Source organism: Haplochromis burtoni, unplaced genomic scaffold (genome assembly GCF_018398535.1).
Source record: "Haplochromis burtoni strain Fernald_Lab_line unplaced genomic scaffold, NCSU_Asbu1 Contig_49, whole genome shotgun sequence".
NCBI lineage: Eukaryota > Metazoa > Chordata > Actinopteri > Cichliformes > Cichlidae > Haplochromis > Haplochromis burtoni.
In genome coordinates this window covers 1795495-1809657 of record NW_024582410.1, presented here as the reverse complement: position 1 = coordinate 1809657, position 14163 = coordinate 1795495, and the positions used below count along the sequence as shown (strand labels likewise).

At 40.4% G+C, this 14163-nt stretch overlaps 2 protein-coding genes across 8 annotated transcripts in view; one reads left to right on the top strand and one right to left on the bottom strand.

The window, feature by feature from the left end:
* The window catches only part of zmp:0000000711 (TUB like protein 3), a 26347-nt gene extending 16772 nt beyond the window's left edge, over window positions 1-9575 (top strand). For 5 of the 6 annotated variants that reach the window (XM_005923533.3, XM_005923530.3, XM_005923531.3 and 2 more), the window contains 9 exons: window positions 720-882; window positions 2392-2610; window positions 5426-5559; window positions 5667-5858; window positions 5983-6095; window positions 6933-7050; window positions 7148-7246; window positions 7755-7926; window positions 8073-9575. In XM_005923533.3, coding sequence (XP_005923595.1) covers window positions 720-882; window positions 2392-2610; window positions 5426-5559; window positions 5667-5858; window positions 5983-6095; window positions 6933-7050; window positions 7148-7246; window positions 7755-7926; window positions 8073-8206 — 1344 coding nt within the window. In that variant the 3' untranslated portion in view covers window positions 8207-9575. Of the gene's footprint in view, window positions 1-569; window positions 628-719; window positions 883-2391; window positions 2611-5425; window positions 5560-5666; window positions 5859-5982; window positions 6096-6932; window positions 7051-7147; window positions 7247-7754; window positions 7927-8072 lie in introns of all 6 variants that reach the window. The other variant, XM_005923536.3, reaches the window with a different exon arrangement.
* On the bottom strand, window positions 9535-14163 carry LOC102308371 (protein mono-ADP-ribosyltransferase TIPARP). 2 transcript variants are annotated; one of them, XM_005923539.3, is made up of 6 exons: window positions 13328-14163; window positions 11639-12478; window positions 11348-11513; window positions 11049-11236; window positions 10651-10920; window positions 9535-10302 (listed from the first exon to the last, which is right to left on the bottom strand). In XM_005923539.3, coding segments are annotated over exons 1-6 (1914 nt in total). In that variant the 5' UTR covers window positions 13330-14163; the 3' UTR covers window positions 9535-9854. The 2 variants fall into 2 exon arrangements, with proteins under 2 accessions (XP_005923601.1, XP_005923602.1); XM_005923540.2 differs by lacking the exon at window positions 13328-14163 and having other exon boundaries at window positions 11639-12503.

The window sequence follows — 14163 nt, the reverse complement described above, 5'->3', positions numbered from 1 at the left end:
ATACAGCTTTCAATACCTTGAAATGGTTTGCACAATTGCTTTATCTGTTATTGCATGTCAAATGTCCTCCTGTTCTGATTAGTAGCTCAGCAAAATGTGTTCTGCTGCCTTACAGGTCTGGACTGTGTGTAGCTATCTTTCTTTTGAAGACTGCGTATTGTATTATGGTGTGACTCACTAAGCTGACCTTGTATGGCTTTATCTCTCCACTGGAATATTTTCTTCAAAGATAAAGTAAAAATAACTAAAATACTTTAATGAGTTCTTGGATGGACTTCTGTGCATTTTGGTACAGGTAACCACGGTTCCCAGATAAGCCTTTAGAAAATCAAAGCTTTTGTTTGTCCAATACTTGTTTATGGCACAAAATCTCACATGTAGAAATCCAATTTTTCTAACCTGTAGTATTAGAATAGCATTATGCAATGCAACGACCAGTGCTCCTTTCTTTTCTTTTCTTTTTCTGTTATTGTCCTGGTCATTTGCAGCACCTACTGAGAGACACAGGTTGTAACTCATCATCCATACTAATGTAATTACCTATAGCTTGTTGTGTTGATGTTTTCCAGCTTGGCTTAATCTTCCCAACCTCCATCATTTAATACATGCCAGCTAATTATGTATGAAGTGAGTTTTCCAGTTGCATGTCCTGAAAGTCACGTATATTTGTACCTAGAATTAGGTTACACAGCATTTCTGTTCCCCTGTTTGGTCCACAGAGGGCACTGCTGGAGCAGAAGCAGCGGCAAAAACGTCAGCAACATTTGATGGTCCAGCCCAACACAGAGGTTCGCCCCCGGCGTTCCAGGGCACGGCGTGGTGAAGAGCAAGCCCCGCTAGTCGAATCTCAACTCAATGTCACCAATGATGTCATAATAGATGGTGAGAAAAAAACATGTGCAGCATTTTTTACGTCATTCATAAAGGCATGTTAATCAAATCCCCATAGTCTAGGCATTGTCACACACTGTTTCCTCTTTACATAAAAGTAACTTCAGTTGGAAGTATACAATGTTCAGCATTTGACTGTTTTTAATTTAGGCTAGACACATCATAGAGCAGCACGGTTAAACTACCAAAAACACATTTAAAGGTCACTTGTGGCCTCAGGCAGCAATAATACTCTGCTATTTGATGTCCTGCTGCATGAAGCTGCCGAGGTTACACTGATACATATTTTAAAAGGAAATTGTTCTATGAAATCAAGGGTTTTTCCCCCCTATTTTTTTTTTAGTTCATATTAATATTAGGTGCAGTATTAAGGGAGAGTACTAAAAGTGGCTACCATCAATCCCATGGATCAGTTTTTTGCATCAAGGCAAAGGGGCTTATTTTTAACCTCCTCAGCCTTGTTTAGCCACTGACAGGCTCAGATTATCCATCATTCTTGTCTGTGAGTAGTCTTTACACCTGTCTTGAGCACAACTAGCCAGATGTTCAGCATCTCCCTGTCTCCCAAACTTATGCTGTAAAAGCTTCACAAACTACAGCGTGACACTGTGATGAAACAACACTGCAACAATTGACCTTCCCTCAAGATTGAGGCTTTGCCTTGATTAAAACTTTTTTACATGTTAGACAGGTGTCTGTCTTTGTAGCTTTTATTTAAACAATGCTTTCAGGTACTCCAAGAGATGTTTTGTTTTCACATGGAAGGTGACATTATTAAAATCAATATTGTCACAATAAATCCTATTTCATTTTCAGGATTTTCTAGTGTTCTAGGCAATCTAGTATTGATTTTCTGCCTTGTTTCTTGCACACAGATATTTCCCTGGATTCTCTAAATCTGATTATGAGAGGAGATATTTGGGGCCTTTACAATTTTATATTATATTTTAAAGAACATGTTGTACCTCTTCCCATTTTTACTTCTGACAAGCTGCTTCTCTAAGATGCTCTTTTATACTATGTCATGTTACTGACATGTTGACCTCCACATGTTATTTTTAGTGCCACTTACTTTTCCAGCCTTTTGTTGCTTCTGTACCAACTTCAAACTAATTGCAGTTATATGAATAGAAGAGGTCTTGCTATGCATTTAAATGTTTTCTTTGTTAAATGGCATGCTTTAGACCATTTTTATGGTTTTTCTACTGTTGGATGTATATTGTGACAGTGTCACAATATACATCCAACAGTAGAAAAACCACATTCACTAATATCCACTCCCAGGATTAAGTTGTTTGCAACAAGGCCCAGTATGAGAAAAAGAAGAATTAGTCTAAAGTGCAAATCACGCAAACCTACACTGGAATCCAAGATAAAAATATGGATTTGGAAATGTGTATAATAGATTCACTTAGTAGATTCATTAGATATGCTTGGTTGGACCCAGTTAAGGGAAAATTAACAGCTCATGCATGTCTGCCACCTTCTCCTGTGTTGTAGGTATTGATGGCCCAGCAGCCTTCCTGAGCTCAGAACCTCCTGATATAGGAATGAAAATTCAAATCCTGTCAGTGAGCCAGTCCCAGTCTCAGTCCCAGCCTGAGTCTCAGTCTCAGTCCCAGTCCCAGTCAACTGCTGCTGAAGAGCCTGAGAGGGACGGAGACACTGAGACGCTGCTGGAGCCCAAGACAGATATCCACGAACTGCTGCAGAAGCAAGGTGATTTGTACTGGATCCTGGGTTTAAATCATTTTTCTGAACCCTGCAGTAAAGTCAAATGGAACAACTATTGTTTGCCTGCTTACTTATTTACTTTGTTAGTGTGTGTGTTGAGTCCCCTGGTGATTTTTTTATTAGAAGAGAGTAGCATCAGATATTTACTTGTGGTTACTCTCAGGGTTTTTCTTACGTTTCTCAGCTTTACAGTTTTTACCTATAAAGGAAAAAATGTGTATTTATGACACTGCAGGTAAGAAGTTGCTGTTAAACAAAGTCAGACTTTTTGACATCTACCAAATTGATAGCACTCTGCTGCTGCATGTGGAGTGAGTGGTATGATTGATGGTAATGCAGTGAGAACTGGTTCACTAAATAATAGGTAAGGGCATTGTTCACACTGCAGTGCTTGTTTGTGGCATCATTAGAACTACTACCACCCACACCTGCCAACCAGCTGATGGGAATATGTACAATTTCAGGAAATTGTATAAAAATCAAGCTCACAGTGACTTTTGCACTTTTCAGATTCATCTGCAGCAAAAACAAATTTCTCATTATATGAAGGTTAGCATGCGTTTAAACAGTAACAACATCATGCAGTTCTGCAGGTGTCATAATGTAGCTCGTGTGTTACCACTTTGTGCCCACAAACTCAAGACATGACTGTTTTTTTTAAGATTTCATTTGAATCCTGCTGAGAAACTCAGAAGCTGGGTTACTTTTCATACCTTTTTTAAAGGCTTGAGTGTGACGCAGTAGAAAGTGTCATTGTGCTTCTCAATAATGTAAGACCTCATTGTTAATGTTAGCTCAGTTAAGCAGACGAGCCTGCCCCAAAGAGCTCCAGCAGGTATTTTTGGCTGCCTGTCTTCCATATTACCACGGTGCCTTGGGAAATGGAAGAAATAGACATTTTGAAATACATTCATATTTAATCAGCTCCTTGATGTCATCCAACATCTTCACTTTTGGCTCGCTGTAGAATTTAATATCTTGGCCGTGTGATAATAATTATCTGGAAATGCTGTATGTCTTTTTTGGATTTGCTCAGTCGAATGTTAGTCCTCTTTGACATTTCCAGATGGTTGATTTCATAAGCCAGTAGCTGACACAACTTTGTGTGGGGTTTTTTAATTGGAGCCCTGGAGTCACTGTTAGAGGGCAGCTAACATGTGCATTCTGTATTCCATGATGCTTCCTGCTTTTTCACAGGATTAGCAGCATATTTGGGGCGCATCACTTGTAAATACTGCACAATAGGGGTTGTGTTTTGCTGTTTTTACTGTCACATTATCCATCTGGTTTAGTACTGCATAGCTTAATGCTTTCTCTAATGCTGGAACTTGCCCAGGATATGTTAGTCTAACTGATCAGTGTCAGGAGGAGGCAGAAATGTCTGAGGACAGAATGCTTTTTGTATGCAAAAGAAGAAACCCCCATGTATTTAAAAGCAGGAATATTATTAACGTGAAATTGGATTTGTTTAATAAGGTTCTGCATTCCTTTTAATGGGCAGCAGGGAGGAACTCGTCTGGTCACTCCCTGAAGTCTGATTGGGAAAACTGGCCTTGACCTCCTCCATCTGTTGCATTTGTAAACACATCACTGATGGGTTTATGTTCTGAATCGCCAAGTCTCACTGAATATAACACGATGTTCATTTTGTGAATGAAGGAACAGCTAAGATGCAAAAAAAAAATGAGGATAAAGCAGGGTACGATTTTAAGCAAGCCTACTTGTGTTCGACAGATCTCTACCTATGAGCAGCGTTCCTTGGTTTGTCAGTCAGAACCACACTTGTTCACCCACATTTTCCTGCAGCAGTATATCCTCACAGTAGTCAGTTTGATTGCTGTGATTTAAAATCTAAAGTTCTTCATTTACTTCAAACTGTAGATTGGATTGCAGTATTTAGGACTCCAGCTGTATAGTATAACAATTTAGAGCAATCTTGGTATCATTATTGCCATTTCTGGTCAAGCATTTCTTTTACAAGTCCAATTTTAATTAGATTTTAATAAAAAATAATACTTCAATGTAGTGAAAACACACAGCTTTCATATGAGTTTACACTTTGATAACACATTACAGTGGGATATAGCTACAGCCAAGAGCTGCATCCTGGCTGATAAATCCAATTATCAGTGAGGAGACAGATAGACAGTCCCGACTGTCTGCACTGTGCAAGCCCCAGTTTATGTCTGCATGACTGCATGGAGCTGTCTCTGCACAAGTAGCTGCACATCAGCTTCATTTATTGTCATAAATATGAGCCTTCCAGTAACTGACATGGAAAAGTACTCTTTAGGCCAGAGAAGTGGCCTTTTGGTTGAATAAATAAGAATCAATGCTAAATAATCACATTCTTTTTGATATTCACTTTCACAAGTCTTCATCCTTTCATTTCATTTGTCATGGTTTCAACAGCTGATGTAAAAGAAATCCCCCTCCCCCTGAATGTTTCAGATAAATATGAAAGGATGTGCTTTCAGCTGTATAATGCTCTATTTTTTGCTTCAACTATTTCCTAAGTATTGCATCACTTCTTGGGAATTTTTTCTCATATATCAAAGACCGCAGATGAACCCAAAAGAGTGGTAAAATCTTCTGTGGAGCGTTTTGAACCAAAACTGAAGGAACCCCTGGAACGAAATAATGACTGAGGTTCTTTTGTTGTGGAGGATGTACGCAGAGCATCTGGGTTTCATTTTCCTCTTTTGTTTTTGTATGAATGGGTTTCTCAGCTGGAGAATTTGTAAAGACCTTCGTGTGTAATTAAAGCTCCCTCACACCACACTCCCACGTCTCTCACCAGGTCTCTGCGAAAGCATGAACTTTGATGAAGCCAGTGAGCACGAGGAAGACTTGGAGGAAGAACGGACCCGTTCTCGGTCCTCTCACACAGACAGCAACAGGCCTGCCTCAGCTACTAGTGGCAAGGACATTCCTGTAAAGCCTACGCACACTAGTTCATATACTCACTATTATCTAAAATGTTTGTTTTTTTTTTTATTTGTTTTTTTTTTAAAGTAGCTGACTATATTAATTTGTCCCAGGATCTGGTTACCCCAGGATCACCCACAGCGGAAAACTTACTAGCCGATGTGGCGAATCTGGAGGAGTTTGTCTTACGCCCAGCACCACGTGGCGTCACAGTCAAATGCCGAATCACCCGTGACAAGAAGGGTATGGACCGCGGCCTCTACCCCACTTACTACATGCACATGGAGAAAGAGGATTGCAAGAAGGTGCGATACATGCGTGGGCCATTAAAGTTGTGAATAAGAATCATCATTTTTGTTGCACAATGCAACATTTATAAACAAAAGCCTTACATTAGATACATGTGTCTGCTTTATTGTGTCGTTCCAGGTGTTTCTGCTGGCAGGAAGAAAGAGGAAGAAGAGTAAGACATCCAACTACCTTATTTCAGTGGATGCTACCGACCTGTCACGAGAGGGAGAGAGCTTTATAGGTAAACTCAGGTAAATCCACCCTCCCTGTGTCCACAGAGACCTGCATTAATAAGGTATTATTTGCTGATTGCACACCTTTAATTATATTTATTGTTTTAATGTCAACTGATACCATGTGAACAAAATACCTTTAATTAATAGCATTACCTGCATTCTGTATCCGGCAGCTCTTATAAGTGATTTATTTTTCTATTTGATTGGTAATATTGATTCCAGTCAAAATAGGCAGTGAAAACATTTCATCTGTCCATCCATTTGTAGCTCAACTGGTCACCAGTGTGTGCCTGGCAAAAATAAAGTGTAGCAGACCATTGCCTGATTTCAGAAATTCAATCACAAACCGTGAACTACTGAACAGGAAGCTTCTCTTCTCTTCCGTGCCTGGCTTCCTCCAACTCTCACTCACATTCACACTTTTTTCTTCCAGCAACACCTCACCTCCGGTGAGATTTCAGAGCGAGACTTCTTCTTGATGTGAGATACACATCTCTGTAGGGATCCTTTTCATAATGTTGACAGTTGGGCTTGACAGTCTGAGCCCATCAGTGGCAAAGACAACGACATTCACTTTGGTCTGGACAGTTGACCTGTGGGATTACATTGTAGCCTCTCACTTTTGCCTCTTTTTTTCAATATAACATTCAATGTGATTCCAAAGATTTTCTGCTTGCTAACAGTTAGAATACACTGCAGCATCCAATAGTTGCTGTTTTCTTGATATTTAGAAAATAAACAGTGTGTTGCTTTCTGCCAATCCACATGACTCAAATGTGAAACAAAATGCTGCCAGCATCTGAAAAATATGAAAAGGTGTAAACATTTCATGACCGGTTTGTTTTCTATCAGATCCAACCTCATGGGCACTAAATTCACAGTGTACGACAACGGGACCAATCCGTGTAAAAACCCCGGGGCTCTGCTGGAAGAAAGCAACACACGACAGGAACTGGCTGCCATCTGCTATGTGAGTGAATGACAAAAGGCTAGCAGTGTGTTTAGTGTGTTGCCTGTTCATTAAATATATTTAGTAAAATTGTCACACTCTCTGTGTTTTTTGGCAGGAAACCAATGTGCTGGGATTCAAAGGACCACGCAAAATGACTGTAATCATCCCTGGCATGAACATGAACTTTGAGAGGCTCCCTGTAAGGCCCCAAAATGTGAGTCTGTCAGTAACAGAATTATGCAAAGCTTAACAACTCAAAGAATCTGCCCTTAAATGTGCAACGTGTTGTCCGAATGCTTCATGTATAAAATGACTAAAAGACATGCAGCTTGTGGGGATAGGTTAATTGATTAATCTAAATTGTCACTAGGTGTGAATGTGCGAGTGAATGTGAGTGTGAATGGTTGTCTGTCCCTATGTGTTAGCCCTGCGACAGACTGGCGACCTGTCCAGGGTGTACCCTGCCTTTTGCCCTATGACAGCTGGGATAGGCTCCAGCGCCCCCCGCGACCCTGAAAAGGATAAGCGGAAGCGAATGGATGGATGGATGGATGGATGGATGGATGAATTTGAATCCAAAGCTGTTTAGCTTTAGCAGTCTGACATTTCACAAATGCTGTTAGAATGCAAAAGTCCAAAAGTCCTGGTGTGTGAGTTTAATGTGTAGTTTGATTCATTCCTAATAAGATTAAAGACTGAAATCAGATGTATTTGTATGATAGGAGCAGGAGAGTCTCCTGAGCAGGTGGCAAAACCATTCGCTTGAAAATCTGATCGAGCTACACAACAAGGCACCCGTGTGGAACGATGACACCCAGTCTTATGTGCTAAATTTCCATGGCCGTGTGACTCAGGCATCAGTCAAAAACTTCCAGATAGTTCACGATAATGACCGTGAGTATCTTTAATCTCGGTTATGTTTAAGTAGTTTAAATAATTTGGCTGCTTATAGGATGTTGCAGAATGTCTTGAAATATTTAAAACATACACCATAAACACACTGATCGACCTTTTTTATTTTTACCCCCCTCTATCTCTAGCCGACTACATTGTTATGCAGTTTGGTAGAGTTGCTGAAGACGTCTTCACTCTGGACTACAACTATCCCATGTGCGCTCTTCAGGCGTTTGCCATTGGCCTGTCGAGCTTCGACAGCAAGCTGGCCTGTGAATAGGTGCTGGTGCTCTGCCGGTAAATTCCAGGAACTCAGTTTTTGCGTGTCCCCCCCACCCACATGTCATGTCTGTCGTATCAGGGTTGGTTAAACGTCTGCTAACCTGTGTACAGTTTATGTGCATATGTACATGTGTGTAGAGACTAAAAGGGAAATGCAAATGAATAATCTGTGCTGGAGACAGGTGGTCTTATTAGACACCAAGTGCAAAAAGAACTGATCTGATATTTATGAACCTGTTTGAAGATATGTGAAATGTTTATTCTTCACATATTTTTGTTGCCTTTTATATTTTCATTCCACTAAGTTTTTTAGCTTAAAAAATAACTGTCATCTACAATTCATACTGTAAACCATTTTGAACTATGTAACATGATGGCCTTTCCTCTGGCACCACCTGCAGGCCCAACTTTAGATGTTGCCAGAACAGAAACGCACAGTTGCTGTACTTTATTTAAGGAACTGGCATCACAGCCTCAACACTAGTTTAACTTTTTTTAATCCTTGTTTACATCTTAAATCATATAACGTATGTTTTAATCTGCCTTTTATCAATAGCTAATTCTGATATTTTTTCATTGTGGTTATCACTCTAACATCCTTGTGTGAAAGGTGGGGGTTTTGTGAATTTTTTTTTTTTTAATCTTGTGACTGTAATTTTGTCTTGGTGAGTTGGATTATCATTAAAAACATGAACGGAGAATTGCACATTTTAAGAAAAATGAAATACAGACTTTATACAGTATGAAATAAACGATAACACCATCTTATTTGAGCCGTTCTTACAGTCTTAAATTATTCAATGACATTTCAAGATATGGAATTTTACAATACTATTTGGAAGTTAAACATCACTTCAACTCTTATTTTTCTCCCTTTTTAAACAAATTTGATAAGGAGGGATTATTATTTTCACTGGCAGGGATTTAATGTGGTGTTTTGGTTCATCACTGTCCTGAACGTGTTATCTGTTCAATGCAGAGTTTGTTCTTAGATGGACTGAACTGGGATTTTTTTTTATGGCCAGCAGTGTCAGATACTTTTAAAACAATTTGATCTGGATCCTTCAAAGAGCCATGATTTTTCATGCATAAGCTAAATTATTAGAATTTCCCTGTTGTTTCCTGTTCAAGGAAGTGTGCAATTAAGTTCTGAAGAAAAATATTCTGTATATACTTTTACTAAAGAAGTCTTTGATGAAACACGTTCCAGTCTGACCTTTGGAACAAACAGTCAGCTCATTTGGCTGTATGAAAACATACCAGCGGTTGATCAAACATGCTTTTGTTTTCTTATACTGAGGTGAATGCATTTAGTGTTTAATTTCATAAACATTACAGAAATGAATTTCATTGAACAGATTTGAGAGGAAAAAAAGGAAAAAAGTGTTTATTGTAAAATCTTCAAATAACAAAAATAAAGGCATTTTGAAAAATTAAGTGATACAGAATATGTTGTCATTTTAACACTGTCTTCACTATTGTCAAGAACTTCATTGCAAACAAACTGAATATGGCATATTTTATCAAACTAAACGGAGCATTTGATAACAATATATACTGGATTTGTTAACACTTTAGGTTTTCTTGCAACTGGAACATGATTTCTGTTGAACAATTAGCGGCTGAGGCCCCTGTCCTCATCCTCATTAAATGTCTATCTCTTTGGGTAGGTTTTTATATTTGATTAGGTAGTAGGGGTAGCACTGACAGCTGTCAAAAACAACAAACATGGTGGGAAGGTTCACGTTGTCAACACAGGCATCATACAGACGATGCTGCTTCTTCCTGGAGGTGAGCTTAGGTGGACGGCGGTAGTGGCTCCTACCCACAGTTACCTTTCCCACCAGGACTTTGGCAAGGAACATGTGGCAAACTTCATCTGGCCTGAACTGGGCTGAGAACATGTGGGAGTGGGAGGCAGCGGTGGCAAAGTATGTGCCATGACCGTGGGAAACTCCGTTAACCCCGGCCACTCGAGGGTCAAAGTTGCTGGTGCAGATCTCCTCTGAGGCCTCTTTGGTGGTCCCATGGAAGAGATGTCGCTCTAAACTCCCGGTGGCCTTTCCACGCTGCTTCTGCATGTATAGCTTTTGCCTGGAACGAGTTGTGTAAGTCTGGCATGCATATCACCATGAACAAGAACAAGATTTTGTGATATTTTACGCTTTAACTTCCAACAAAATAATTATTTGAATCCGCTGTAAGGAACCCATAGAACTGTCTAGTAAAGTAATCAATGGATGAAAACAGGAGGAAACGAGCCCAGATCCTACTACTAGCCGAACCAATGCTTATCCATGTTACAAATGTATTTCATCCAATAAATGACGTTTAGAAAAAGGACTTTCCGAATATCCAAACAGTTAATAAGGACATCAAATTTCCCCCCAATTTTTCTTAGTATTAGTCATGATTAAAAATTGAACTCAATCTTAGCCGGACCTTTGGTACTTGTCCCAGTGGAATAGGTTCTGGACCTGCTGGATGCTGATGATGTCCACCTTTGTCTCAGGCATGCTCTCATTGAAGAATTCTTGAACCCGTTTATAGGCCAGAGTGCCTGTAGGAACATCCACTAGACTGTAATCCTGCTCTGAAGCCCAACACCACGCCGGAGGGTACCAGGAACTGAACTCTTCCAGAGGATCTACACTAAAGTTGGCCTCAGGAGGATTACTGTCAGGTTCCGCTGAGTCAGGCAGGACTCCTGTCCTGGGTGTGGGGAGTAAATGGGAAAGGGATGGGAGAACATCATGAAATAATTTTAAAGGAACAGAATCTCATGATTTTAAAAGAAGATGTAAACAAATGCAAAAAAAACCGCATCTCAGGACACCAACTGCAAGTAAGGTTTCATAGAATCCAGAGAGCGGTAGGCGGGTCTGCAGCGAACGCCTCTCTGGAACCCTGTGGCGACGTTGGTCTGGATCATGGTAGTGAAGTCCACCTTGTACTTCTGTGAGCCGACACTGAAGAAACACTCTGACTCCTTCTCGCTCATCTTCTTTAGCAATGTAGCAGACACGCTCTATGAAGAAATGAACCAGTTAAAAAATAACAAAGCTGGTGGAGGCTTTTGATGTGTTGAAAATGACAGAAAGGAGTAAAGAAACTAGAAAAAAGAGGTAAAGAAGATCACCGTGTTGTACTCTTGCCAACTGATGTTCCACCAGTAGATTTTCGATTGGCTGGCAAAATGAGGGTTCTTGATCTTACTGTTAGTGTTAGATAGTCGCCTGACTCCATCATACACGGAAGAGTCATCCAGTTTCATTGAGTCAAATTTCAAAGTGTAGCGTTCATTCCTAAAGAAAGTGTTCTGAAGTTACACAAAGAATCCACAAACTTTTGTGATTTTTGTCTCAAAAAAGCCCATCTTTTTCTTTTTTTAATTTGCAGACTTTAGCAAAAGATCTACCCTGTTACTCACCCATTTTTGAGGCAAATGGCATCCTTATTGACGTCACAGTACATCCTCTCCAGCAAGACCTGAGAGCGAGGAGAAATGTCCACCCACTGGCGGTTGGCAACACACCACAGCTGCCAGTGAAAGGGATAGGGAGTGTGGTGCATCTTACACTTCTCCTCTGCAGAACACAAACCAAGGAGGAAGTCGTCACAGATTTGGATGGTAGAGCAGCCTTTTGTGTGAAATGAGACAGGCACTTTAGATGGGGTTTTGGTGGTTTGCTTGGTAGGGGTTCCACTTGGCGTTTGGGTGGAGGATATGGACCCTTTGTTGGCAGGAGCAGTAGGCTGACTGGTATGCTGGGCCTGGGCGATAATGACCGGCAAGGAGACAATAAGTGAAGTGACTGGAATAGGACTTGGAGGGTGTGACACAGACTGTGTGTTTTGGGGGAAGGTAAGCAGCACACAGGAGCTGCTCTGCGATTGCTGCTGAGTGGTGGGCTGAATGCAGATCTGAGGTTGCAGGATGCTGGAAGACAGCCCTGCAGTCTGCACCATGCTGGAAGAGCTTTCACTCTTGCTGGCAGCAGAATGCTTTCCTTTCTTAGAGGTCGGAGGTGTTATATTAATGCTGAGGCCATAGGGCTTGACGGTCCAGGTGATGTCAGCTTGCTCGGCTCTCATGGCCTTCCACACTGGGAGGCTGGTGTCGGCGTCAGCAGGGATTTCAAAGAGGAGGAGAGACGGGCTCAGAAAGGTGACTTTGGAGGACCTGGACGCGGGTTCTGCAGCTTTAGCACTACCAGACAACTTTCTCTTTGTTGCCCTTGTGCATGAAATTCCAGCCATGTTGGACTTCCTAACCAAGAACAATTTTAACAATTATTTTTTGCAAACTGGAACAAACACAAGGTTATAGTGACGTAGAGACACTACAAATGTAGAGAACAGGAATTTTAACTAGCAGTTACTGCCACGAAACTCCCCAGCTTTTGAGATTTGATGGTTAAGTTTGAAAATAATTTAATAAATGCACTATTTTTCATAGTTTTGAACAGAACTAAAGCCAGCTCTGTAAAACTTTTCTCCAGCCACTTTAATACCTAGACCCACTCAACTGCTGCTCCCCACAAATATCTACTCAGCCAGTCACACAGTAGCATTCATGCAACAACCATAGTTTACTGCCAGACAGGCCAATCTGAGAATTTCTGAAACTTCTGATGTAAGAAAGGCAAACAAATAAACACTTTTAAGAACAAACATGAGGATCTTTGAATTCACACACTGAACCTTGCAGAAGACTACACAGCGTCACATCCAGCTAAAAATGAGAGACTGAGGCTACAATTTACATGGGCTCACCAAAGGTGTACAATAAAAGATTGTCCTGAATTTATGTTGTGAATTCAGATGGTACAGTCAGAATTTGGCATAAAAAACATCAAGGCAAGATGGAGACAATACCCTCAGGTGGAGGTGATGTAAAGATGTGCGAGATATTTTCTCGGCACACTTTGGACTCATTAGTACCAATTAAACAATTATTTAAAGGCCCGGCAGGTCTGAAGGCAAAACAGCTTTCCACAACATAACCTCTAAAGAACTTAACTGAGCCTTTACAACACACGACTCAACCTGCTAGCTACATACACCCGTAGCAAGGCACTATGACTAGCTAATTAGACTTTTAACGAGTTTGGCTTACATTAACCGTGAGTCCGCCTCAGGCCTCTAAACTTTGCTGAGTCAAAGTTGCAGGAAAAAAAGAAGCTTTTATGTATATGGCTTTAAAACCCTTCTTTATACAAAAGACGGTCAGCTTCAATGCGCCAGGCTGTAGAGTTCAGAGGGAGGTGAAAGAGAACGGTGTGCAAAGGCTGCACGTAAAAAGAAAAAAAACCCACTAAAAATGAGAGGAATTTTTTTTTTTTAAATGGATACTTTCACTGCATTTTGAACAGAACTACAAACAGCTGCTACATAAAAGCTGATTTTGAAGCCCAGCATATTCTGTCTTTGTGATTTTTAATTCAAAGACAGGTTTTCTGAAACTCTTTCAAAGTTTTTCTTTGGACATTTTACTCATTTTCAGTCCAGTCCTTCACCCTATTAAGGCACACAATACTGGCCTATGAATCATTCAGGCATTAAATAGCCACCCAACTCAAAGAATAAACCTGTGTTTTGTCTACTCATCGCGGTCAACTTTAAATTGTATCTTTGGGGACTTTGTTACCAGCAGCCTGTTCCAAAAACACACATTGTGTTCCATTTTATTTATTTGAATCTACAAAAAACACAAAATAAAACAGTTTGACAGCCATAAAGTAGTATTTTGGATCAAATTGGTGATTTCCAGAGAACTATTATGCAAATCCGTGGCACATGTTGGCATGGTGCGCAGCGTGTAGTTAAGAGAAAAAAAATGGAAACTTGAAAAGTGGATGACGAGAGACGTGTCAGACCTGAAAACTATATACAGGAGATGAACTGTATCTGAAAATCATGCCCTTAGGAAGCAGGTAATAAAATCTCAGATGA